The sequence below is a fragment of the Buceros rhinoceros genome, unplaced genomic scaffold (genome assembly GCF_000710305.1).
Source record: "Buceros rhinoceros silvestris isolate BGI_N320 unplaced genomic scaffold, ASM71030v1 scaffold1050, whole genome shotgun sequence".
Lineage (NCBI taxonomy): Eukaryota > Metazoa > Chordata > Aves > Bucerotiformes > Bucerotidae > Buceros > Buceros rhinoceros.
In genome coordinates, this window is record NW_010387715.1 from 35,485 (window position 1) to 61,664 (window position 26,180).

The 26,180-nt window shown below is 37.4% G+C and overlaps 1 protein-coding gene across 5 annotated transcripts in view; it reads right to left on the bottom strand.

The window, feature by feature from the left end:
• Positions 1 to 23,847, bottom strand: part of CNOT4 (CCR4-NOT transcription complex, subunit 4) — a 48,787-nt gene extending 24,940 nt beyond the window's left edge. For 2 of the 5 annotated variants that reach the window (XM_010130950.1, XM_010131100.1), the window contains exons 1-7: positions 23,600 to 23,847; positions 16,027 to 16,224; positions 13,285 to 13,371; positions 12,623 to 12,724; positions 11,703 to 11,828; positions 6,874 to 6,998; positions 198 to 255 (exon numbers count right to left, since the gene is read on the bottom strand). In XM_010130950.1, coding sequence (XP_010129252.1) covers positions 198 to 255; positions 6,874 to 6,998; positions 11,703 to 11,828; positions 12,623 to 12,724; positions 13,285 to 13,371; positions 16,027 to 16,224; positions 23,600 to 23,773 — 870 coding nt within the window. In that variant the 5' untranslated portion in view covers positions 23,774 to 23,847. Of the gene's footprint in view, positions 1 to 197; positions 256 to 2,880; positions 3,037 to 6,864; positions 6,999 to 11,702; positions 11,829 to 12,622; positions 12,725 to 13,284; positions 13,372 to 16,026; positions 16,225 to 23,599 lie in introns of all 5 variants that reach the window. The other 3 variants (XM_010130876.1, XM_010131024.1, XM_010146312.1) reach the window with 2 other exon arrangements.
• Between the last annotated feature and the right edge of the window lie 2,333 nt (positions 23,848 to 26,180).

The following is a 26,180-nucleotide window of genomic DNA, read 5'->3' on the forward strand; positions in this document are numbered from 1 at the left end:
CATTTGTCTGCCATTAGGTTAGTTAATATATAGTTCAGTACAAGGTCAAACATAAGAAACACAACTTAGCAGAAGCATTTTTTAGTTTTCTTTAGAATTATGATACAATGCAGAAAGTACTTGCTTCTCAAACTACAAGTAGCACGAAGCCCTCAAACTCAATACTTACTTTCACAGCAATTATCTTTATATCTTACCTGCTGGGAGCTGTCACCGTTTCCTATACTGAGGGAATCTGAGGGTTTGTCAATAGGGCTGCAGAAGTAGGAGGGAAAAAGAGATGGTAAGACAGTCAAGTATTTAATGTGAAAGTCAACATTTGCTTTTGTACTGGTAGAAATGCCTTGAAATAAAGACAAACCAAAATTAATTAGGATAAATTAAGAGGGGAAAAGGTCACATTATAAGAATTTATTTAAATCATAAGCTCATAAAACATTTGTCATATACTGTAATACTTCCCACCACTCTCCACTCTGCTTGTTGACTGCCCTGTTAGGGAACAAAAGAAGTTTTAAACATGTTTACAGTAACTCTATGCCATTCAAAAAACCTGGAATCTTGTACTATGGCAGTATTCCATAGTAGTAGTAGCATAGATGGAACTAACTGGAGAGAAACTTGGGACAGGTTTGTTTTCCAAATGGTGAAGTTGTCAGTTCCCATACAAGACTGGGGAGAGATAAAAGATTAAATTAACTATTTAGTCCTGGTGGCAAGTAAAGCTTCCCACTAGCCTTCAAGCTTTAACTAGCGGAAGTTAGTTCCAAGGCAAGGAAACTGAGTTTTGAGATGACAGAAGGGGAAAAATGCAGGAAAAGACACATCATAAAAAACCACCAAGAAGCAGAGAGAGAATAAGAGATAATATACAGCAGAAACCACCTCTGAAAGCTATTCCTGGAAATTAACATGACTTGGCTGAAATGGCACATCTCAGGATTCAAGATTCTGACAGGCATCTGTGCACTGCCTTAATTACTCTAAATACTACACTAATCAAACAGTATTAGTTCAAGTTCAGACTAAAATCTCTGCTTTTCAATTTGAAGGTATTTTCATTTTTGTCTGCCTCTAACAGAAGATGCACAAGCATCACGCTGCACAGCCCAAAACACTGGTCCCACAAACAAGGACCAGAAGTAAGAACATTAACTTCAGTTCCATTAAGAGGTCAGAATGCGATACAAGTCATATTACAGGCATGATATGTTAGCACAAGACAAACATACAGATGTAGAAACTATTTTAATTGGGCACAGATCTCAGATTCTAACTGCACCTTGTTTTCAAACACCCCTTGCAGCTGCAAGGTTTAAATATTGCATATAGCCACAAATGAAGGTAAAAAATTTCTAAGCTTGCTTCCCCCCAATTTGTTCTCCCTGTCTCGGAATAACTAGTCAAAACTCAACAGAATCCTTTATTCTCCATTCTAAAGAAACCGTGTAAGAGTAATCCATTAATAAAAATGATTTTTGTGCAAAAGAACAGTGAGTCAGTGTTTCAAAAAGATAACTGAATCTGAAGTATTTATCACTACAAAAGAAAAAGCAGAGACATATAGTTGCAAACAATCATTACTCCAGTGAAGATTTACAAATACTTTCTACTCAGTGGTCAAGCTGCATGAATAAAGCTTTTCCATTTGGAAAAAACTGCCTTGGTTAGTTATTTCTGAATACCTGTAACCTAAAAGTTTGCTGTAGACTCTTCACTACACAATCATTCTTACTGCAGAGCTGATATTCCAGCCAAATTATTTTCCAAAGATGCTGATGAAGTCACAATGCTGCCATTTAAGAAGGTATGCGTATGACAACTTTTAAAGATTCAGTGCTGAAAATGTTTATTATACTTGAACCTGCCTAAGGAGCCTTTAATTGTAAGACAGGCTTTTAGCCTTTGGGAATGAGTAAGATTCATTATCTATTGGCTACAACATTTTTATTTACATTTGAACATTTTTATGAAAAAGAAGCTGCATGTCACTACTGAGATGCAACCATGGGACCTCTGATCAAACCTCAGTGTGCCTATTAAGCCTAACATGAAGCTACCATTTTCAACATCACTCACAACGTCACTGCATCAGTTCAACATTGATTTAAAATGAAGATCAGCTACCTAATCAGCAATACCACTTCTTAAAATATTAGTGTTTACCTTATTATTTTCCCATCCAACGTCTCAATGAGTCTAACCAATATTACCATAAAAAACCAAAACAGTCCAACTACATACTACCATCAGAAATGCTTATGATGGAAGAGGATGTCAGTTCTGTTCAAGGAGGGCACCAAAAGAGGAAAAAATGTTGGTTAGCAATAAGGAAGTTACTGATGAATTACCTCCTCTGCACAAAGCAGCCTCAGTTGAATCTGCTGCCCTATTGTTCCTGTTACCAGGTGATAATCAGGGAACCCTTACCTCTGCAGTTGTGTTTCTGGAACACATCATTGTAAAGTGAGGACAGCTATTCAGCCCTAATATTTAGCTTCCTTCTGTTTAAGCTTTTCCAAGTGACAAGCCTCCTGATGTATAGCAACTAGCGTGATACTTTTGTGGAAGCTTCTGTATAGAAATGAAGGGCTCAGCTCTCGCTGGGACCATGCAGCTATACAGGCTATTGATTCCTCGGTTATTCAGTTCCCCTCAGCCCTTACCTGCACCATCACTTACTAACTTCACGTTAGGGTTCCCCTGCACAATCTGCCAATCAGTGTTTTTGGCATGGGCTAGGCAAAGCCCAGGCTTTTGTGACCTGATCAGGATTGAATCCAGCTCTCTAACCAGAGAGAGACTGGAGAATCGTTCCCTCCACACCAAGAAGTGAGAGAGAAGGTAAGCTATCTGAAGTATAAAAGGCAGCACAATTACCCGAAATCTGAGTCTGCACCATCTGGAGTCATGTGTTCTGGGTCTGTGCCATTTTCTAATATAGGAGGCGTTTTCCTGTGTTCCATTGTTAAACCGTTGGCTGATTTACTTGAACTCTGTAATGATGGCCAGGCATCTTTGTTATTACTGTTGGGTCTGGAAAAAGGCAAGAGTAAAAAAAAAAAAAAAAAAAGGTCAAATTATTGAGAAAAGAATGATGGCCAGGCATCTTTGTTATTACTGTTGGGTCTGAAAAAAGCAAAAAGAAAAAAAAAAAAAAAAAAAGAGTTCAAGTTATGAAGAAAGTGTTTTTAAAATTGTAAGCACAGGGGAACTGAATCCTTGTGCCAGACAATCCATAAGAACAGATTTATCTGGATATTATTTCTCATATTTTTGATGGTGATGACTTAAAAAAAAGAATTAGTGGGTAGGGAGGGGAAAAAGAAAACTGGGGGGAATTGTTTTCTTCACCAAATAGATAACTGCTCTGCCAATGCTGAAGTCCAAACTTGTCCATCTAGGGGAGAGGTAAAAAAAAAAAGAAAAAAAGCACGCTGACAGCTTCAAGTATCCAGACCTACAAGTCGTTTAAAATTATTTGCTTTATCCAATTAATATTTGTAAATTCTGAATTCATTAACTAATTTTTTTAAAAAGCATAAATGTTTTCTACTCCAGGCCCTATCAAGCCTAGTCCCAAAATATGAAGTTTGTGTTTTACAGCTACTCAAGAGTTCATAGCTTTACTAAAACACCATGAGACCAGTCAGACTAACTATTCAAGTTACTACTCCCTTTGTTTCTAGTTTAAAGCCATAATTACTTCCCTTTTAGAAAGTAACATAAAATTTCATTTCACAGTGCACATTAGATCTGAAAGAAGTTCAAGAGGACTCAAAGCCCAAGTTTTTCCTGAAAATAGTTAAATTTTATACGAATTGAAGCAAGCTGGAATATCATCTATAACTGAATACATTCAAATACAATGTTACCACTAATCCTACAATCTTACTGTAAATTGTGTTCTCTCCAGTTTTTATATTTACTTCAGCATTTAGTTTGCTTCAATTACGATGCTGCTCTTAGTGTTCAAGTGCTTTCATCATAAGGAACAAGCTTTCAAAAAATATTTTAAACTACACACGTTCCTCCTTCATTAATATGTTCTTATTACATGGTTCAACGTTTACTCTATATGTATAGGTCAATTTACTAAGTTCACAGAATCTGGAAATTCCTATAGCTGCTTATAACAAACACAAGTATTTCCTGCTCCTATTCAGATAAAATTTATATTACTAGTTACCCTCAAATCTCAGTTAGTACCGTAAGATTTGCTATTTTATCTCCATCTTTCCTCATATACATACACAATATATACACAGATGAGAGACTTGACATGATTTACAGATCTCATCTTTGCTTTGTACGCATTTGAAGTAAGTTAGAGAACAAGTTAATCAGATATCAAACATCAAGGAATGAAGACACATGATCATCAGCTCAATGTCAGCCACTTAGCATTCTCACCCTTACAAAAATGAGCTGTAATCTATATACAGGCTTTCAATCCATTAATAGATTTAAATATCAAATTTTTAAATTTATCCGCTGCAGTGCAAAGCCATCTGTACTAAAACTAATTTTTAAATGTCTCAGTTGAAAGTCAGTTTTGCATCCAAGGAAAACGGTAAAGAGAAAAAATGTGGTTGATGTTTTGGGGTGGGATTTTGTGTGGTTTTGTTTTAAGTTCAAAGCTGCATGTTTCTAAAGAGCTGTTTTCTAAAATACCAGCAAGTCCTTAACAAGTGTTTCCACTTGCAGTGTAAGAAAGCATTCATTTCAGTTAAGAACAGTTTAGCAGGGGAAAAAAAGAACTTTACCTGTCTTAAATGTGGAATATACCTCTAACTGTAAACAAATGCAGTCAACTGTGACTATCATACTAAGAGACAATTTTAACACTTGCTTTCAGCAGCAAGAAAAAAGGTCTGTGAGTAGAACCTTTTGAATTAGAACACCACTGTGGAAAAGCATTTATGCACAGGTTAAGAAACTGTTTTCTACTACTGGGTATTTATGATTAAACTTCTACTATTTAGAACTCAACTTCTGTTCAATTCCAGTGTGAAACAGAAATCTTGCACCCCAGAAACACAATAACCACCACAAAATTGTCAGAGGCTCTGACAAACTGCCAGAAATATTAATATCGTATCAATGAATCAGGCAAAAATGAGAACCTGACTGGGCAGAAAGCTGTGGAAGATAACCCCACACAGTCATCATCTCACAAGCTACATTTTCTACTGATGAGACAGGACTTACAGAAACATCTCAAAATCCCAGCTGCAAGAAGAATTTCACTTTGCAACCCAAAAGGTGGTGCCTAGCCATTAGCAAAGAACGGAATCTGTGTTGTGAAGATGCTGTTCAGCTGACAAGAGAAATTAACTCCAGACCACTTGTTGCCTTTAGCATAACACACAATTTTTTTCCACAAGAACCACAGACTGGCCAAGCTCCAATTCTTAATCCTTCACAAAACAATTACAAGTTTGCTGCAGTTTCAGATAAAGCACTGTTTCCTCACTAGTCCCACTTATTTTGCTGGAATCTAATCAGGTTTTAAATTAAGATTAGTTCAGAGTTTGAATATAAAATAATCAATACACAAATGCAGGAAGTGGTACATCTGCTTTATTCACTGCACTCTAATTTCCAGTCAATATTAAACCGGTGCCCAAGAAATAAGAAGTGGCACAGTCCTTAAGGATTAAGATCCAACTGGAGGTCCTGACCACTTGCAGTCAAAGCATGTATGACACTTCCACCATAAGTTAAAGGAAAATAACCCCAGTACACCAGCTGGGATACTAGTTCTCAGAATTATATTCTGCTTATTCAAGATCCACTGGCAATATATTAGATACAGTACCCGCTTGTTTGCTTGAACTGTTGAGCAGTGATGCTGCTGGGGCAAATTATTATCTGAAAAATTCAGTAGTGGATAAACTGGCACACCACACAAACCCCAATTCTGAGGCCAAAGTGCATTTAAAACGCAACCTAACTGCCCATCTCATTATGAAAATCCTACAAAAAGGAGTGGAAGAAACTGTTAACGGTTTTTATTTCTATCTTAAATGTGACTTCTAGATAGTGTGTAAAATTCACGTAAGTACTGATAACCTTAGGCTTTAATTTACCTTTCTATGATTATGTACTTATATGGACAGAAATATTTTCATAGTTTACTGAACGAACTACTTCAACAGAATATTATTTTAACAAGCAGTAATAACTGATAACTGGAATTACAACATAGCGAAAAACACATCATTTAAGCTTACTAGATGAAAGCAAGAAATTTTATTCACATTTCTTGAATCCTTCCTGACACGAAAGAAATAAATTGATTTTACTTTCCATTTTCAAGGTCCTTACACCTAATTTAAGGACAACACTATAAATCATCATGTAAAAAAACCACAATAAAAATACAGATCAAGACTACGTGGTGTCTCAGTTGTGAGAGTACAAACTGCACTCATCATGATACCATACTAAGAAAGATTACAGCTGGTCTTTAATATTATGCTGTTATGCAAATATAAAATACAAGGTCGTCTTTGAGAGTAAGGATACCTTGTTCTGAACTACTGATCCAAACACAAACAGCAGAATTTTTTTTTTTTTTTTTTTTTTTTTTTTTTTTTTTTTTTTTTTTTTTTTTTTTTTTTTTTTTTTTTTTTTTTTTTTTTTTTTTTTTTTTTTACACACTAAGATAGACTGACTCTTACTTTGTATTAAACCAAGTGGTGCCTATCTCTCTGCACGGAGAAAACCAGTATGAGAATTTATCATATAATAGTCACTAAAAAGAGCAAGCAACTTAGGAGAGGCAATACGAGTAAGAAAGTTTTCTTTGTGAACAACTAGAAAGAAATCATAGCCAGGCAGTCCAGTACCAGTACTTACGCATCATACCTCTGCAGTGCTGTCACTTTGTTCTTGTTCTTGTCAACTGTACCCGTAGATAATTGGAGAAAGTTGGGGTTTAGTTTGTACAATTCTTGCAGTAGTTTCTGTTCATATTCCTGGTGCTTACCTGCCTAAGAAAAGAGAAACTCACAGTGAATTAATACTGGTTTAATATATTCTTTAAAGATACAAAAAATGTTTCTATATAAATGTATGTATGTACATCCCAAAGCTTAGTAATTGAGCTTTAACAACTTAACAGTTACTCCTGACTGAAACTTGAAACAGTGCTTCTCAATCTCAGCACAGACATTATCTCAAGAGATCCAAAGCTTGCCTAGAAACCACTTGCACATATTTACTAATTTGTAATTTTTCTGGAGACTTCTAAATCAGAAAAAGTTACAACCTTTTGAGAACTTGGTCTTCAGCTCTAATCAAGAGCTTCACAATATCCCTTTTGAATCACAAATGGCTAAATATCTAATGCAGACTGCATTGGAGGTATCGACCAAGCTTTACAGAAGATGGAAAGGAGTAAAGAGTTTCTCTTTTAGCCCAAAAGTTCCAAAATGGAAATAATTTCACATTGGCTTAATAAGAGCAGCTGAGGTGGTCTGAGTGTTAACAATCATATGACAAGGAGTATATCCTGAGCAATAACTGATAAATCAATTTTAATAACTGCAAAATTGAAATATTCATTTAACTAATAGAATTAAATGAAAACAACTTCTTCCTTTCAGAAAATGAGGCCAAATCCAACCCAGAATACTCAGTCTGGTGAAGGAAAATAGTATTTTTCAGCCTAGCTTATCTATAACATTCTATGGCTAAACATTCAAAAGAAAACCCGCAGGACACACTACCCCCAACATTTAAAGTGACATCTGAAAAATTCAAGATGAAACTTGACAATTTTTGTAGGTTGTTACAACATTTCAACCCCAAAATTCCTGTTTGCAACTCAGTGTTGTAATGAGTTGATTAAAGACGCAAAATAGAACAGCAACTTTGAAGTTGTCAATACCTTTTATCTAGCGTTTCCAGATACTAAGAAATGTCGTTTAGCAAGGGAAACAAGCGTCAAGATTTATGGTCAGGCCTTCTGAATCTTAAGTCTGCAACACACGTTACCATCTAACACATTTTCAGTATTGATTTAAAAGCTCTTGCACTACTTGTACACCTACAAATCAACATTTGTACATCACTTTACTCATGAACTTTATAAACATTTGTTGGAACAGGAGTGGATTTGATGCACAAGCAATGGGCACGCTCCCATGGAAAAATATTAAACCTGAATGAAAATTATTACTTTTTCTGTTATAAAGAGTATTTCACAAAATTCAAAAACAGTACTGCTGAGACACTAGATTCACTTTATGAGCTCCTTCAGAAGGGCAACTGCATATCCCATCTGAATACTTTAAGTCAGTCAAACACTATGAACGTACTTTTTTTTTTTATATACTTCTTCAGTCCTCCATTACTGGTTGATTCTGAACATGTCTTTCTCTATGTAATCAACTTACACACCTCTCAAAAAAGGTCAGTGAAACATCCGGTGTATGCATCATCATACCCAATTCTGTAAGCATTTATGCCCAAGCCACTACCTGAAGTGGAAGAAAGCGCGATTCTAGACTGTCGTTCACCGAAATGCAAACTTCGTAAGATATGCCGCACCCTGAAACTGCTTCTTTTGCCATACACTATGGATAGAATACAAGCAACTAGCTCAGATGCACAGATTTACACTGCAAACATTAAGCAGTTGAGTAAGGAGAAATTGCCCTGGGCATCAAATCTTAAGACATCAGTGGCAAGACTGAACATAATGGTAAGGAACATCAGGTCAGTCCTAAGCCCACTTACCTGTCACATAAAAGTTAAGAAAGAAACAAGATTAAAATCCTATATAGGAGCTTGTGATAATCATGCTTTATTTATAATAAGCAATCCAGGGGCCAAACTTAGTATCTCCAACATCCCTTACCTAAACTCCCAATTTCACTTTCAGAGGCTTCATGGAATTCTACCAGTTCTTTTCAGTTTGTCACAATATTTAGCTCTATTAACAATTACTGAATGTAGAATGTATTGACTTTTTTTTTTTTAATAGAGCAAAGTCTGTGACAATGAATATTCAATCTCATTAAATGGACTTTAAATTCAGCAACACTAACTCAAACTCCAGAAGGCTGGGGCACTGAAAGCACGATGCACTTTTCAATAATAATGTAATTTCCATTGATTTCCAAGAAAGCAATATGATATCAAGAAGAAAGTTTAAGGAATGTAACGAGGAACAGGAAAGGAAGATTCATTTAAGTTACTAAGATCAAGTATAATCCATTCAAGACTTCTGAAGGAAATCATACATGAAATTGAATTCCTGGCCAAAGCATGTAGCCTATCAATTCTAACTGACAGTTAGGCCAGAGGACTGACAAAGATTGCCATTGCCTTCTACAAAAAGGGATGTAGAAACAGATCCTGTGAACAACAGACTTCTAAACTGAACCTCCATAACCCCTAAGACTATAAAGTCTATAAAAAAAAAAAGTTCACGGATAAAGACAATCTGCTGGAAACTAATCTGAATCCCCTTCTCTAAAAGGGAATTTGCTTAATTGACATGATGCAATTTTATGATAGTGTCAAAACGCATAAATAAAGAAGATCCACAAAATTTTCAAAAAGCCTTTGATAAGGTTTCATACCAGAAGTTATTTACAACGCTGCCCTGGGATAGAGGAAATATTCTTATTTGGACTGAAGCTGGTTCAAAGATAGAAAAGCAAAGATAAGATTTACTGCTCACTCTTTTAGGGTGCCGAAGCAAGTGATGAGGACTGATGAAGGGCATCATTTTTATGCAACACCATCGGCATACATGAGAAATGCATGAAAAGCAAGTTCTTTGCTAACAATACAAACCACCATGGTGATAATAAGGAACTCCAAAAGAACCCCAGAGAACTCAGCAACAGGTAAAAAAGGTGTCAAAAAAGCTTCGCCAGAAACACGTCAGGTAACACACTAAGGGAAAAGCAGTCTAAATCATACTAACACTCTATTGATCCGTGAACTGGCTGTTACAGCTCAGAGAAGAGATACTGAGGTTACTGCCAACAGAGCTCTGAAATTGTTTGTTGATTATGCACTGGCAACCAAGCACAAAAAATGTGCTGGGCATCATTAGGAAGAGCACTTACAACAAAACAAAAACCGCAAAAACCCCCACACCGCACTACACAGAGAACACTCAGGACTGCTATATTAGCCTTTACTTCCCCCACATCACGAGTGTGATGTATCTGACCTCTGCATCTCAAGGAGGACACTGTTAGAAGGTACAGGGAAGAGCAACAGAAATTATCACAGAAAGGGAGGAACTGCTTTACAAGGAAGCTTAGAAGTCCAGAAACTCTGGGATTTAGAGACAAGGCTGAGAGAGTTAAGAAGTTTTATAAAATCACAAAAGCAGTGGGTAGGGTGAGTAAGAGTTTTGTTTTCAACAAGTACTACAATGCTAAGATTAGGGGACACCTTACAAAGAGATTGGTTTAACACAGACAGAACCAAGCACTTCCCAAAACAGCTGGTGAACTTCTCGGGCTTGCTGACACAAAAGACTACATAGAGTTGACAGGATCAGCAGGTTCAAGATGGATTAAGGAAATCTATGGCTCACAGCTCCAAAAAAAAAAACAACCAAAAACACCTTGACATGAACACAGCCTCAAACGTGTATTATACAGGTCTAGGTGGTGTGAGAAATACACGGAAATGAACAGGGAAGATGGCCTGGTTTGCAAGCTCTCCTTGAATTTTACCTCCTATTGCCATTATCTGCGACAAGCTATATACTATAGGGACTACTCATCTGGACCAGCAGTGTTTTATTTTTAATTTATGAGTATGTAGCTGAAATCCTCAGAAATAACTGCCAATTTGTGGCATTTATTGTTTAAAAGATGCGGACATTCTTCCTTATTCTTTACCTTATATCAACCTAACAAAAAAAACCCAAATAAAATCTGCTTGTACAACATTCATGCTAGCACTATGGATGGGGATCACCTGCTACATGGATAGACCACATGCAAAAGTTACAGCATGGATGCAAGGCTGGCATACTTGAGATTGAGTTTAAATGCTCTACCACACCTCATGTAAGGGAGTAGACCCAGATGCAAAACACCTCAGAATGCACCATCTTTCAAAAAGTAAAGCTATCTACTTACGTGCTTCCCTACATAATAACCATTTTGATGTTAAGATAGTAAAAAAAAAATCCCTGCATCAGTAGTTATGTTCTATTGCAGTTACCCACAATGTTTTATTTCCAGTTTCTACATCCTTCACAGGCTAAAAGGGATATCAGAATTCAGATACCATGATCAAGTCACAGTACAATGGTTAAGCCATGATAACTGAGCACACACAAAACCTACAGGAAAACCCAGATCCGCACTAACTTCTTTCATAGAGATTTAAAATAACATGTTACGTTGCATTGGTATCAACAAAGGGTAAGTATCTAACTCAAGGTTATTTGATTTCTTGGCTAAGAGTTTATCTCCCGTCTTTGACATATGAACACACATTGGGCTTTTCAGCCTTTAGAAGCAGCACGCAATTTAAAAAAAAATTAACTAACCATTTTCCCTTCCAATATCCAACTCATTAATCACATTTTGGCTTTTCAAAATCTCTGCCATAATATTTAGCAAAAGGCTACATTATACATATATTAGACTAAGTTATATACAATAAAATACATACATACCATATTTCATGTGTTTCCCATTCATTACACTTACTTGCATTTCCTCTTTTGTGAAACTGGCTGCTTCATCTCCCAGCTCATGTAGATACATGCAGTCCGGTTTTGGACACTGCATATTTTTTAGAAAATAACTGCAATATTTTGTTGTACCTAATGATGCCTGAAGAAAAAGAAATCATTACTTAAGTACTGGAAGCCTTCTGTAGTATAAGAAAAAAGCTGTATTTGAAAAAAAAAAATTCCTTCAAGATCTTGAGTTCTATCACAATGCATTTTTTGATGTGGATGGACTAGGAAGTCCATGTTTGGACTATATACTCTATACTCCTATATAGTATATACTCCTCTATATACTTGAGGATTAGATAATTAGGATGTATTTCTATTTTCATCTAATATAAACAAACACCAAAAAACAGAGCCTCATAATGCATTCATAACCATAAGAAGCCAAATAAATAGTTATGAGGTTGTATTATATAAAACTGGTTAATGTTTTGTAGCAGGGTCAGGAAATGAATATTAACCAGATGATTTTCTATAGCTGCCAGTTTGGCCAAGTCAGCCTGAATACCTGTTTACCCAGATAGCAAAAGGAAAAAACTTGCATTTCCCAGGGAGCTTTTGAGAAGTGTGATGTTTGGACTACAGAAATGCTCTGTAAAAGCAAATAATCATGTTTTCACTCTGAGCTATCAGGCTACACAACAATAAAAGACACTGTAGGAAGGGGGAGGTGGTATATCTCAGTCTCAAACTTTAAGAAGTTACCTGCTAACCCCCTAAAACCCTGCCAGAAGTTCACTGAACTTCCATGTTTTGATTAATGCTAGGAAGATAGGTCAAAACCCAATACCCAATAAACTAGACATTTTTGATCATCAACATAAGCATATACAAACACTGTTTTATACTAGTGTTCTAGCCCACATAAGAATGTAAAAATATTACCACCTTAAGTGTTCTGCCGTCTACCACCACATTATTGACGCACTGTATGGCTCTGAGGGCATCTTCTGAGCGGATGTAGGTTACATATGCACTGGCGCTTGGACCCTAGAAAGACAACATACCACATTTTACCATTTTTAGCTCTTCTCCAACCCCCACCCCCTACCCCCCCAATAGATCTGAATATAAAGTTGCTTTTTTAGCAGCTCACTTCATAAACTGGTATATTCATGGCTCTAAGTTTTTAACAGGAAAACTGACAAAAAAGGTAAAATTCATAAAAATTTACATGTGGTGTATAAAGAATGGAAAAGAAGAAGAAATGCATCAAAATGTTGCTTGAAAGTTCTAAAAATAATTAAAGGTATTTTATCCCTGAAGAGTGAATTAGTGAATAAATGCCACTTTGCTGCTGCTTTGAAGGTCCTCACCCTGTCTCCCAGTTTTTGATCTTTCTACACTGCATCTTGCATCCAACTTTAATAGTCTGGTTGGACAACGTTTCAGTAACACACCATTAAGTTCTTTTTTGCAATACTGTATTTTCTTTTCCATTTTATTTCTTTAACCTATTGCTTAATCAGAAATCGGGAGTCCCAGATTCACTCTGCACACATGTATTTTCTCTGAAGGAATAAAGAAAATCACAAAGGCCTCTAACTTACCTGTGAGCCTGCATATGATGTGCTGTTATTAATGACAACTTTATGTATTTTACCAAACTTCCCAAAATATTCCGGTCGTTTCAAAACCTACAAGAAAATAAAGTGGTATACTGGAATGTTAATTCATACAGGGCTGTACTTACTCTTCTGTGTAACTGTGCAACTAAAGCTTTTAACTAAGCCAGGTCTCTTTTACGAGGAGGAGGAGAGCATGTAGATGTAGTTTTGTTTTCCAGTGTAAAACATGCTTACTTGCAATACAGAGAATATTGGCACTGCAGTGAAGAATAAAATGAGGAATACTACACATTTTAGGTTGTATTTTTAAAGTTTTCCTCTATGTATCTGTTTTACAAGGGGGGGGAGGGGCATACGGAAAATAACATTTGTTCCAGTTTTAAAATTAATAACTACCTTAAACTTTCATTCAGATATAGTAACTGCTAGGAACAAGATGCTGAACCCTGACTCACTTGCCCCATTCCAAAGAGCACAAGTGAACCAATTACATCAAGACAGCCTCACATTTTCAGAAGACCAAGTACAGGATGACACTATGTGATACTTCCCATGCGCAAGAAAAAGCACTTCAAAACCAACATCATGCTGAAACAAATAAACTAATATCACATCCCTGAAGAAAAAAAAATACTCCTGTCTTGCCCTTCCCTGCATCAGTCGGCAATAACACATCATTTAGGGATCCTGTGCAAAGCAAGAACCTCTCTAGCATATTAAACAACTCCGCTGAATAATGGTTACCTGTGTGCCAATGGAACTGGCAATACATCTGACACATTTGGTATCAAAAGGTTTTTTTTTTCCTATCCCCATGATGGCAGGAGGTGCAGGAGTACTAACTACTGAGAATGAAACTAGATAAACTAAGGGTATTTCTAGTTCTAGACAATAACCTGAGAGGTTGAAAAAGGAGGTTTCTGCAGCTCCATCTTCGTATTAATACTGGATAGTACAGTTAAAGCTGTACTGATCCAAAAACCTCTTTACCTAACTACCTCCCCAAGGGAGCAAAGTCTTCAAGATCTAACAGCATTAATCACATTTGGAACATCCTGTAGAACTACAGGGCACACTGTATAGGCAACCAGTCACTCACTAGTCTCTTCTGACTGCTCTTCACCCTCTTGAAAGATCCTACACTCGCCCTAAGGAATCATTCCAGAGGAGACTGACAATCCTGAACAAAGCAGAAGAGTTTCCTCAAGTGTCTTGCAGATTATACTCCTGATAAGATATGGCAGCATAGCCCTCACAATTTTCATAAGAGCATGTCAACAGAAGTGGATCCACTTATACTTCATTATGAGCTACAGATCTATTTCCAGACAGAGCAAATAGCAAGTCAATCTTCCCTTCCAAATCAACTTCATTTGTGCAGGGGTTTTTTGCCTGCTTAAGTGGAAAACTTACATTGAATGTAATACTTTATTTTAGCCCATCTCTAACTTTCAGGCTATGTTTCTTGGTAATCAAGTCATCTTGGTGCTATCTGCAATATTCAGTATCGTTACCTTCTTCATACACATTATCTTCTGGTATGTCAGTGAGAATACTGCTACCACCAAACCTAGTATATCCACCCACCCTAACCCCCACTCCATTAATAAACCCATTTCTAATTACTTCAAGTATTCAGTGTGGAGTTATCTGAGGTTAAAAATACCACAACTGTATATACTATTATTTCTCTTACTCAAAAATCCTCTATCTGGTCAAAGAAATTGAAAGGAATTTTCAGTAATAAATAGCACCAAGCCACTGCCGACAGTTGCTTGCAAATACTTGTTGCTATATTCTTGTAAAAAATGAAGTATTATTATACATCTGATGAGTTTGATTTTTCTCTTCCCTTCATATGTCCCTTTTTTCTCCTCTGCTAAAAGCAGCTTTTTACACAAGTTCTTAGTCTACCAAAATGCAGCCCATACTTTGTGCATCCTCAAAAACAACCACTTCTATTTGAGATTTCTCTGAACAATTTTGTCCTATCAGGTGAATTTAACTTCGCACAGTAGTTTTGAAGACATCTTATCCTGTAGTACATTCCTCCATATTCTAATTCAAGACACTTCTACTCGTTACTGCTAATTCCATTAGCCACCTGCAGCTGACTGTTGATGGAAGTAAATGAAACATGTTAAACACAATCAGTTTTCTCAAATTAAAAGCTGCTTTTTGATGATGTGAAGTAGCAAGCCAATTCTTCCCTCTGTCTTCCTCTAATTAATATTTTCCCTCAACTGACATCACCCTTATATGCCTTGCTAGTTACACTTCAAATGTTGACTTTTTTGTTCTGTCCCTACAGGTTTGTACTACACTATATATTTGTTCTTTATAATCCAGCCAAGCTCCCGTTTTAGAACTGGTGGTGTATGACACAGCTGTACAGCGCCAGCAGATCCATCTTAGGAAAATGAGTGCCAAAAAAATCCTTAAGCTTATTTTTAGCTTAACAAGCCATTTTTAAACAAAGAACAATTTCCTTTAAAAATAAGAACATCCATCCGTACTCCCAAAAGCAAAGACAAACACTTATTGAGGTTATTTTGGAGGAGGAGGCTGAGTAGGTTCCCTTTAGAAGAAGGTGCCTCATCAGCAGTGAACCTTTTCAACAGTGCTTCATTTCATACCCATCAGGGAGACGGACAGAAGGAGGTACAAGAGCATTCCAATGGTTCCTTGTCAGTAAGTTAAGATCTTCTAGTGTCAACTGCTCACCTCTGGATCTGCTAAGCGCTGAGATAGCCCTACCACGAAGACAAGGTTCTTCTGTACAACCCGTACACTGGCCAAATGTTTGCGATTCTCTGATATCTTCTGTTTCCTCTCATTTTGTTTCTGTTTCTTTTCATTTTTTATCCTTTGCAGCTCTTCCTGGGAGAGTGGTTTGTACACTGCTGGATCTTCTGGATATGGCTAAATATAACAAATAACATTAAAAGCAACCAATGTTAGAAATACCATACTTGAAAGTCATTAATCCCAATGTCTTAACACATACACTTCTGTTATACTGTTCTGATCAGTATGGCCAGCCACGTTACAGAAGCAGCATATGCAGTCCTTTGGGAAAAGTGAACGTCTTGCATATTTGCACAGAATTTTCCTATTTATAGACATAACTGATTGGGACAATAGCCACATTCTAACCCAGCTGCCTAGTCAGTTTGATAACAGTACCAGGAACTGCAACATGACAGCCAATACATCCAATTAAGATCTCACTAACATAGCAGAGTACACAGGGTGAAATCACGCCCTGCATATTCACTTTATATTCAGTTGTCTGATACAGATTTGGATACTTAACTGTATTAACAAATAAAGTCTACGAGGTAAGAAATCAAAATACAAGTATAATTTCAGTGGCCCACCAAGTTCAAGACAGTGACACCATTACAAGGATCAATCTTTACACCATTAAATTATCCTATAGAAGAGACAGATTTCAATAGTTGTTGCACACTGGTTTAATAACGTTCTTGTCATCCTTATCTACAAGTTTGAAACTTCTGCTTTGTGTCCCTGGATAAAAGTGCATTTTAAACCTAAAGATTATCATCTACAGATAAATCCTCAAACGCAGACGTAACACTGTTCATACTAATCTCAAAAGTACCTAGTGAAGAACAAGTGTCCCAAGATTACCTAGAAAGACTGCTCTATTCAAGCAGAGCATTGCGATAAAGCACTTTTTAGCCTGGTCTTGTAGACTACAGTGCACTGTCCTCTGTTCTAGATTACTCCTCAAAGCAGTGCCATATTCCTTACCTGTTCCAGTTTTCTCAAGACTGAAAAGTTAGATTTCACACTTTATATGCAAAGCAATGCTAAGAGTGGAAGTATATAAAAATATCTCAAACAAAAAGAAGTGCTTCTAAACACCGAGATGAAGGTAAAAATGAGAGTACAGGAGATGTGCATTAAGGTTAAGACTGAAGGAAGTTAAAGCCCACCCATATGCTGAACTGATTTCTTTGCTTGTTCTACTATAACCAAAGTTTTCAGTGTGCAAGTCCAACAAAAATGAATTTAACTTTTTCCTGACTGTCCTCTGTTAATAGTAGAATACAAAACTAGTTGTCAAACTACATGACCTGAGAAATATCTACAGCTACAGACAAAAATAAGGTTTAGGTTAAAAGCATATATTCCTCATACTTGTGTGATGCTACTGAAAGTGCCACCAAGTGCTCAAATGTGATAGTCTGACTACATCCCCAAACAAAACAAGGTCCATTTTACAGTTAAAAGTTCAGCATCATTATGCTATACTTGAGACACCTGAAAGCACACTGTAGTCGACTTCAGCAATTGACATCTCATAGTCAAACATCAAGTTCTCCGGAACATGTATTTAGTACCAAATAGGAATTTAAATTTGTAAGATACTTTAGCAGTAGCCAAAAGCATACAACTAAGTCCTGAACGTGAAAGCACACCAAAGACTCACGTTACCAGACCGTTTCTTCAGAAGTTATGTTATCTGCACGTAACATTGAATACCTTATACAGGTTTCACAATGTACTTAGGAAACAGTAATGACCTGTTCACAAGGTCATTTAGGATTAGCTATAGCCAATGATTATCTTTGAGTTTTAAGACAGGTACACGAGGACTTAACAGATACAGAGTAATTCTGCAGGACATTTCACTCATTTAAAGGGCTTCTCAAAGTCTGTGTTAGTCAATCATGTAGAATAAAGAATAGATAACGTTTTGTTTTAGGGAAGAGAAAGACTGCTCAGCAAAGAGAGAGTTAATTCAGTTATAGTCAAGCTGAATTCAGGTAGGAATGGTAAGAAAACAAGTGCACCAGTGTAAGATAGATACTTCCAAAAACAGAAAAACTTGCCCTACATAAAGTGATGTGGTATCATACCCACAACCCATCCTTTCACAGATTAATTCCTGCTTCTCATCCCATACTATGCAAAGCAAAGCTTGTGAGAGTGCTGCTCTCTGGTACTGCGTAAGAAATGAGTTCATGGTGTTCAGTAAGGCTCCTGAAGGTCCAAGAAAACTACAACAAACAGAGCCGAAGTTCATCAGCTTCTTTCCTGCCAAGCATAGCCACTTTCAGAGCATATCCTCAAATGAGAAGGAAGTCACACAGTATGCTCCTTCTCTGTACAGCTGTTTGCTACTAGAGGTCCTCAGGAAATATCCTGCGTCAAGCATAACTCTGAGCAGAATGTTTATTTGTCCACAGTAAAACTAGTAGTTTACATTTGTACAAGAAAGCACAAGAGCTGCTGGGAGGCACACCAGCACACCACTCAACAGCCACTTCAGAATACAAGAAGAGAAATGTCTTCACCTCAGCAGAAAGTATGAGACTGCCTGAATACGCATTTCAATGATTAAGAAGTAGCAGCACTTGATTTGCCACCACAGATAACAGCACTTGTTTGAGCAACAGAATTATCGAGGTATCTCACTAGATACTGTCAAGCTCTATTATATATGAAATGTCTTGTATGTATGTTTAGCACTCTTACACATTTAATTCTTCTAAAAAACACGAATCTTAACCTGCAGGACCTACAAATGAATCTGCATGCACTTTTTGAATCCCAAGAATAAACCAGAAACCCAACCTGAGGAAGTGATAGATGATTCTCCTATCTATATATAATGTGTGGCATGATGACCAGTAGGAGATATCGTTCATTTAAGGAGGGAAGGCAGCAAATAAGCACAGCATCAACATTATTTAGAAGCTAATTCTAAAATAGTATTAGAAATCCTGTTGCTTTCAGATAAGGACATAAAGTCAGCCTACAAACAGGACAGTAAGTGTTTTCATCTTTAGAGTGATTGTTTCCCACAGCGTTGAAGTTCATGAACTCAGATGGTAGTTCAGCTACAGACAGAATGCATGCAGGGAAGGCTAATGCAACATGGCTCAGAAAGCCAAGCAAGGTGGACTGACTGCAGCTGTATCTCACAGTACCGTTTCATCTGTTTACTCTCTGTCCAACCCTCAAAATAGGGAGAGAAGGACCAGAGGTACCCAAAACTCTTAGGTCTTGCAACTGCTAAAGTGGCAGTTCTACTGACATGCCCATTTTTTATTACAAGCCGCATAAGATATTTGTTTAACCTACTATCACTGATTCCTTAAGCTGGTAGAGGATTTGACATCCAAAGTAGCTACATCAAGCGTTATCACCATTTATGCATTTGTCGGATGCAAGACATCACTGATTCATTAAATTTAGCTGACACCCTCCACTTAAGTTATATAAATCCTCTTCAGCAAAAAACATGGAAGCCACCTGAACAAGATGTGACAACACGGAAAACGACCAGATTTTGTTTACACTAACTGCAAGTTGCTGGCAGTCCTACAAGAACTTCATGAAAAGTCTGGAAGTCTCTTCTGTTGTCTCGTTTCTTTAATCACAGATGGCCCTTGATGAATTCTCAAGTCTTCCTGACTAAGCTTGTCTTGTCATTTAAGTTTTGTTTTCTTTCAGACTTTTTCCCCCACATTTTCCCAATTGTTGAAAGCTGAGCTGGGATTTATCAAGTACTTTGCTTTTGTCATTCCCAGATGGGTCACATTCCTTCCACACAAAGGATGTAGCAACAATTCCCAGTTGTTGTTGCCTTGCTACCGAATAGGTTCTGAAATGAGAAATACAGAGGAAGTCAGTAAGGTTTATGCATAGTAAACACCATACTACTTACGTAAAGAACAAAAAATAGCAATTTTCTAAATATCCATTGCTGCACTGAACTACTCAGTTGTGGAATTAAAAGCACCAGAGGAAACAACTGACATTTGGAAACTGTGCTTTAAGATCAAGTGTTCCTTTTACACAGAAGCGGGAGTAAGAGAAACATGGACAAAAACATGCTTAAAACATGTTAGTTTCCTGGTCATAAATGCAGCAGTTAACTCTCTCTCCATCTATAACACAAGGTGATCAGAGGAATAAAGCTCACTAAGTCAAGGAACTGGAGAACAAAGCAAAGCCACACCACAGGAACAGCTGTGTATAAAGTTATATAATTAGGTGGAAAGGCAAAAAAATTAAGAAATGTGAAGGAGCTAGGCTTTCTTAATTGTTACACTTAAAAATTGCAACAACTAATGCTAAGGTCCGAGTGCTATGCTCTATTGAAACACAAGCGACTGAAATGGTACATATTACCCATACAATAAACCATACTTATACCACTGAGTTTCAAAGAAAAGAAAATAGAAAAATCACTGCAAACATAAAAATCACTGGCTTTACAACCAAAAGCGAACCTGGTGACTTGTAAACCAGCTTTTGGCTGCAGAAGTCTCTTTTGAGGAGAGCATATTTTCATTCTAATTTGACTAGTTAGCAGCTATTTCACTCACAGTTAAGAAATCAATTGACTGGAAAAAACAGGAAGGTTTACTTAGCATCTTACAATTGACTACACCCACAATTCTTAAGGGCATCAGGAACTCAAAGCAAGACAGTTTTATTTTTTAAGGAAGTACTTTTTGTAGTTAATGAATTAAACAAAAACAATTTCCAAGTCTATTTCAGAAAAGACAAAGTTTAGAAAGTTTTTTATATGTTAAAACTAAAAAGTATTAGTTTCCAACCAGCATTCATGTTAAATTCATACTAGCACCTTACTTTCAAAAATGACAACAAAGCAGATGTTTGTCTACTACTGTTACTACCAGGAGGAAACATAAGACACTATTGCAATTAACTGCAACCACATGAACTTATTCTGTATGTGCAAATACTAAGCTGTAACAGTTCAAGAACATAGAAGTATTTTCTCCTTAGTAGAAATAACTGCAAGCTAACATCTTTTCAACCAGAACTAGAGAAGTTTAGGAAAATAAGCAATGCACCGTTAAGATCTAGCAAACTAATGCTGTAGGTGCCACTATAGTGTATAGCCAAACTATTTTATCAAAGACTTTTCCAAAAATCTCCCCCAAACTTTTCAACAAAAATCCCTGGATAGGGATCTTATGCATTGTCTCTCTTCACAGACTAGCCTAGTGATCAAACCACTGGAGAACTCGCACTGCATTCTCCAACACCAGTGGCACAAATAGCAGTTTTCTATTACATAACTGTACATACCATACTCAGCCTTGCTTTATGTATGTTTATCCACAGTCCATTTTGCAGTAAGCATCCTGCACTGGTATACACATTATAAACATGATGTACCTGTTGAAACCATAGTACCCGCTATAAACTTTCCTGGAAAAAATTTTGCTATTTTGCCATTTTCTGCACTTCAGTATTTTAAGTGATCACAACCAAAGCACACCATAGTAGATATGGATTTGAAAACTGTTTAGATCTTTTCCCCAGAAAACCTACTACACACAGACAGGTACTTTTTAGTCACGCTGCACACACAAAATACATACCTAGTTCAGAAGGTCCAGCACACTTCAAAAAGTGGCTTCTTCAGACTTATTTGAATGCTGCAATCAGCTGTGTAGCTCAAAATTATTTATTCCCAAGATCCTGATGGGGTCTGCACCACAATGTCTATGGCACAAAAGCAGTGTACTCCTCAGCCTCCTCCATGCAATCTCCTACAATCCAGCAACGTAGCTGCAGCTTTACTCAAGAACATCTTGCAGTCCATGGATGAAGAAAGTATCAAGAATATAATCCTTGACTGTCGTGAAAAAAAGAGGTCTCCTTTCTCTCCTGTAACAGTTGGTGTGCCTCATTCCAATTGTCGCACTCATTCTAGCTTTCCTCCTCAAACTGCTTTTCCGAGCAAACTGTATCCAATTCAGGAAAATATTTGCACATCCAATCATACACCAGATTATTCCACATGAAAAAGTTCAGCTGTGGCAGTATCCGTATTTCAAAGAATTCAGATTCCCAGAGACAGTGAATATCATGCTGCTTCTGTGATTTTTCAGATATATTCCACAAACTTCCAATAGTAAGTAGAGATGAATCAAACTGATGTTGCCAAAAAGTAGTGTAATAAATCCAGGCGAATGAAGTGACTTCCAGAGAGAAGGAAATTCCAGAATCTCATGTTGCACCAGAAGAGCAGAAGTTGGCTTGTACTAGGAAAACTCCTATAAAGCATGCGTCATCTACAGTAGGTATCAGATGTGGAGACTGATTTGGCCAACAGGTGGATCTTCCTTGTAGAACACACAGCTCAAATATCACAGCAAATTTGCGCAATTTAGCAAACACATGCTGCTGTGGGATAACCTTCAGGCTTGCAGAGGTATCCAAATACAGGTTAGCACTGACAGCTCTAGTGTAGCCAAAGCCCAAAAGAGCAGCAAGAGAACATGACTGGAAGTGCTTATAGAAAGCTGTGGCAGTGAATAAAGATAGTGAGACCAAGTAAGACTACTTGGAGTCTCAAAGGGAGCTGTAATACGAGACAGGAAGCCAACAAAGGCACAAACTGAGGATAGGATCTCGATTAAGGAGCAGGAGAAAGAGGGGACGTAAGTAGCTGCGATTACAAAAAGAGGAAGGCCAGGCAAGAAAGTTACAACCAGGGGAAGTCGTTAGAGTTAAACAGAAGATACACTGAAGATAACAATCAGGTTAAGCAAAACACTAAGAAGAGGAGGAAAATAACTCAAAGGAAAAAGCAGGCAACTTAGAAAAGCTGAAGTTTATAGTTGTGGCCAACCAAAGTATCAGCCAGACATCAATTAAGAGACAGAGAGAAACTAAGTGTGACTCTCAAAGTACTACCTTTAAGCATTTGGCAACAAGATCAGAATACTAAACAAAAATAGACTTAGCCTAGATTTTTAAATGCTTTAAAGTTTAACACCAGTGGATATATTTTTCCAAAGGTTTTACATGTTTATTGTCCAGAAAAATACAGATTAAAAGCTCCAGTCCCACAAACAAAACAAGGAGGTGCTTTACAAGCTTGCCTTGGACAGCTCTGCTAGTTTAGCTGAACCTTGGCCCCAGCAAACCCCTGATGCTGAAAATCCTCACTGTCCTTCCTGAAAAGACTTCATCAATGCACGAGCACCCCAAATGAAAGGATTGTTTTGGCAGTTCTCCCAGCATCAGCATGCCTTGGTTCTGATCCACAGCTTCCCCTATTAATCCAGTTCTGAATTTAACAAACCAAGACTAGCCGTTGCACAAAAGCTTCGAGACATACGCAGATAGAATCTCAAAGACGCAACACCTCACCCTTGATCTAGGCCATGACTAGATGAATGTTTCCCCGAAGGAAAAAGATGTCTTTGGTACCAAACACAATGTAAGAGCGTTGTGATAAGTGCAAGACAAGCCGCTGTTCCTGGATATTTACCTTTCTGCAAGCAGGACAAAGTCCATTCTCATCAGTGCGGATACGATGCCAACAGAAACGACAGATTTGGTAGCCACAGGTGCAAGGGAAGAAGTTGATGTCATCAATTTCCAGAGGCTCCATGCAAAGGGGGCATTCCACAGGGTCTTCCTTAGCATCAGGGCTGCGAGACATCTTTGTTATGTTCGCAGAGCAGCAAAAGTTTATAATAACTTAATAGACCGAGAAGGTCGGCACTTGAAAGTCTGCAAGAGAACAAAAAAGTGTTTAGTTTTGCACTTTTTAATATTTCAGTTCTTCACCACCTTCCTTCTCCCCACACAAATTATCTAGCACACAAGTTAATCACTAATAAACCTGAGTGTCTCTTCCTACTTGTGAGTCACACAAGTAATATGAAAGATGGTACTGGTGGCGTACCTCTCTGCCTGGATGGGCAAGCACTTCTTTGGCAGTTCACTAGCCTATTTGGGTTTCAAGCTGTACAGCTGCAAAGAAATGCTTAACAGTGTACACCAAACACTGCTTCTAAGTTCTGCCAGTTCCTTTAAGTATTTTTTTCTTGAAATCTGCCTCAAATTTGAAGCCAAATTCTTCAACGCAGGACTTAAAGTTTAAGATCAAGTTACTCCTTTGCTCAGCGACTTGAAACGATCAGAAATTTTGAGCAACATTTAGGTCATCTATTCTGACTTTTCAGAATTATCAAACAACAACAAGGAAAGCTTCTTACTGCAGAGAATTTCTTTCTTTGACCGTCTAGGTTTTGGGGTCAGATTGTTTGCAAAGACCAGACAAGCATAAGCCAAGATTTTTCAGGTACACAGCTTTCTACACGTGTCACATGACTTTCAGTCATTTATGTTTTTCATCAGCATTCAATTCACATCAAAGCCCAAATATATGTATGCGGTTGAAAAAACCCTAAATTTTAACTTAGAGTGCAGTCACAGTAAGGTATTTCCAGATCAGAATTTTGAAGAGAACCAAAATTCAGGTCATCATTTTCTTAACTTATTTCTTGAACAGTTATCTGAGTAGTTTCAGAATGCAGCACAATAAAGTTATCTTCAGACTCAAAGCACACAGTCCTTAAGACACTCAATCAGTTTAGGGTTTTTCTTTATTCATATAAGTACCACTCCGGATATTTGAAGTTGTGCCTAAACTCAGCAAGCCGGCTCTGTCTGCTATATGAAACACACATGTAGATGGGACAGAATTGAAGGGCAACGGCGGAATTTTTAGGTGGAACTTTTGAAGGAAAAAATCCAAAACACAAAACCTACCACCTAGAAACCCACTGAAAAAGATGTGACTGGAACCAGTACTCGGATGGTCATATCATCTGTTATGAACTACATCATGACTTGGCCTTGCGGACGAAGATTTGGGATGAACTACATCATTTCTTTACAAATAACTGAGCTCAAAAATTTCTTAAAAATCCGAAATCCTTTTTACAATTATGCATTTCCCAAAACATCAATCATGCAATTACAATTTAAGCAAACACAAAATCTGGAGTCCCCTCTACTTTCCCAGAGAGTTTTCTGTTTCATTTCTAACCGAGAACAACTAGATTACGTACTACCAAATCTTTCTCTGGGCTTTGAGGAGCAAGTCCAGAAACAAATTCTCAAATCTACCTACTTGAAGACGACTGACATTTACTCCTGTCCTTGGCAATAAGATGACTGTATGTTTTGAGATCAAACCCTTGCTCATAGATTTCTGTTTGTTGTAATGTTAGCCTTACATACCTTTGGTATACTTTTAACGACCACAAAAACCTAATCCTATTTATGATCTAGCAGGCTCTAAACCCTACTTTCTTGCATGAAGTCTATCTTGCAAAGTCCTAGAGGTTCTAGCTCAGGTTGGAACCTACCACCTTACAGGACACGATTTGTTGCCCTATACCTCTCTTCAGGGACAGAAATTCTTCTGCAAGCAGCAAGGAAAGAACCCTGAAGAGAAACAGCACACACACAACCAAAGCACTATCCAAATACACAGCAAAGGGTATATAGCTTTGTATGGGAACGGTCACATTGTAGTTATTTGCCTGTGAACACAGGTTAACCTACCAGAAGCCTAGAGTAACTGCAATTTCTACTAGTTTTGTAGTGAGTATAGCCTCTAGGCACAAAATGCAGTTCCAGTAAACATACACCACTGCCCTAGAGAGGAGTTCCACCGGATGCTCACATGAAAGTAAGGATGAAAGCATGGATTTTAGATGCCATAAGCATAATGTCTCTCTATGGCATGCACCGGCAACACCACTGTCCTTTCTGATCAGAACGATTAAAATAAAAAACTTGAACTCCCGCGATAACACAGGAACTTTTACCTCATCTGTGCTTTCACTAGTGCTATATTTACAACCATTTTGACTAGCTCAGAACCAGGTTCTGGAATCTTTTCAGTGTTTTCTACAGAGAACATGGAGCTCTGTCTGGTTTTAAAGAACATATTCCCACTGACTGAAGATTGGGAAGGATAGTTAAAAGGCCACAGCACATTATTTAATTGCTTATTATGCAGTTAACACACATTTCTACAGCAACCCTTACTT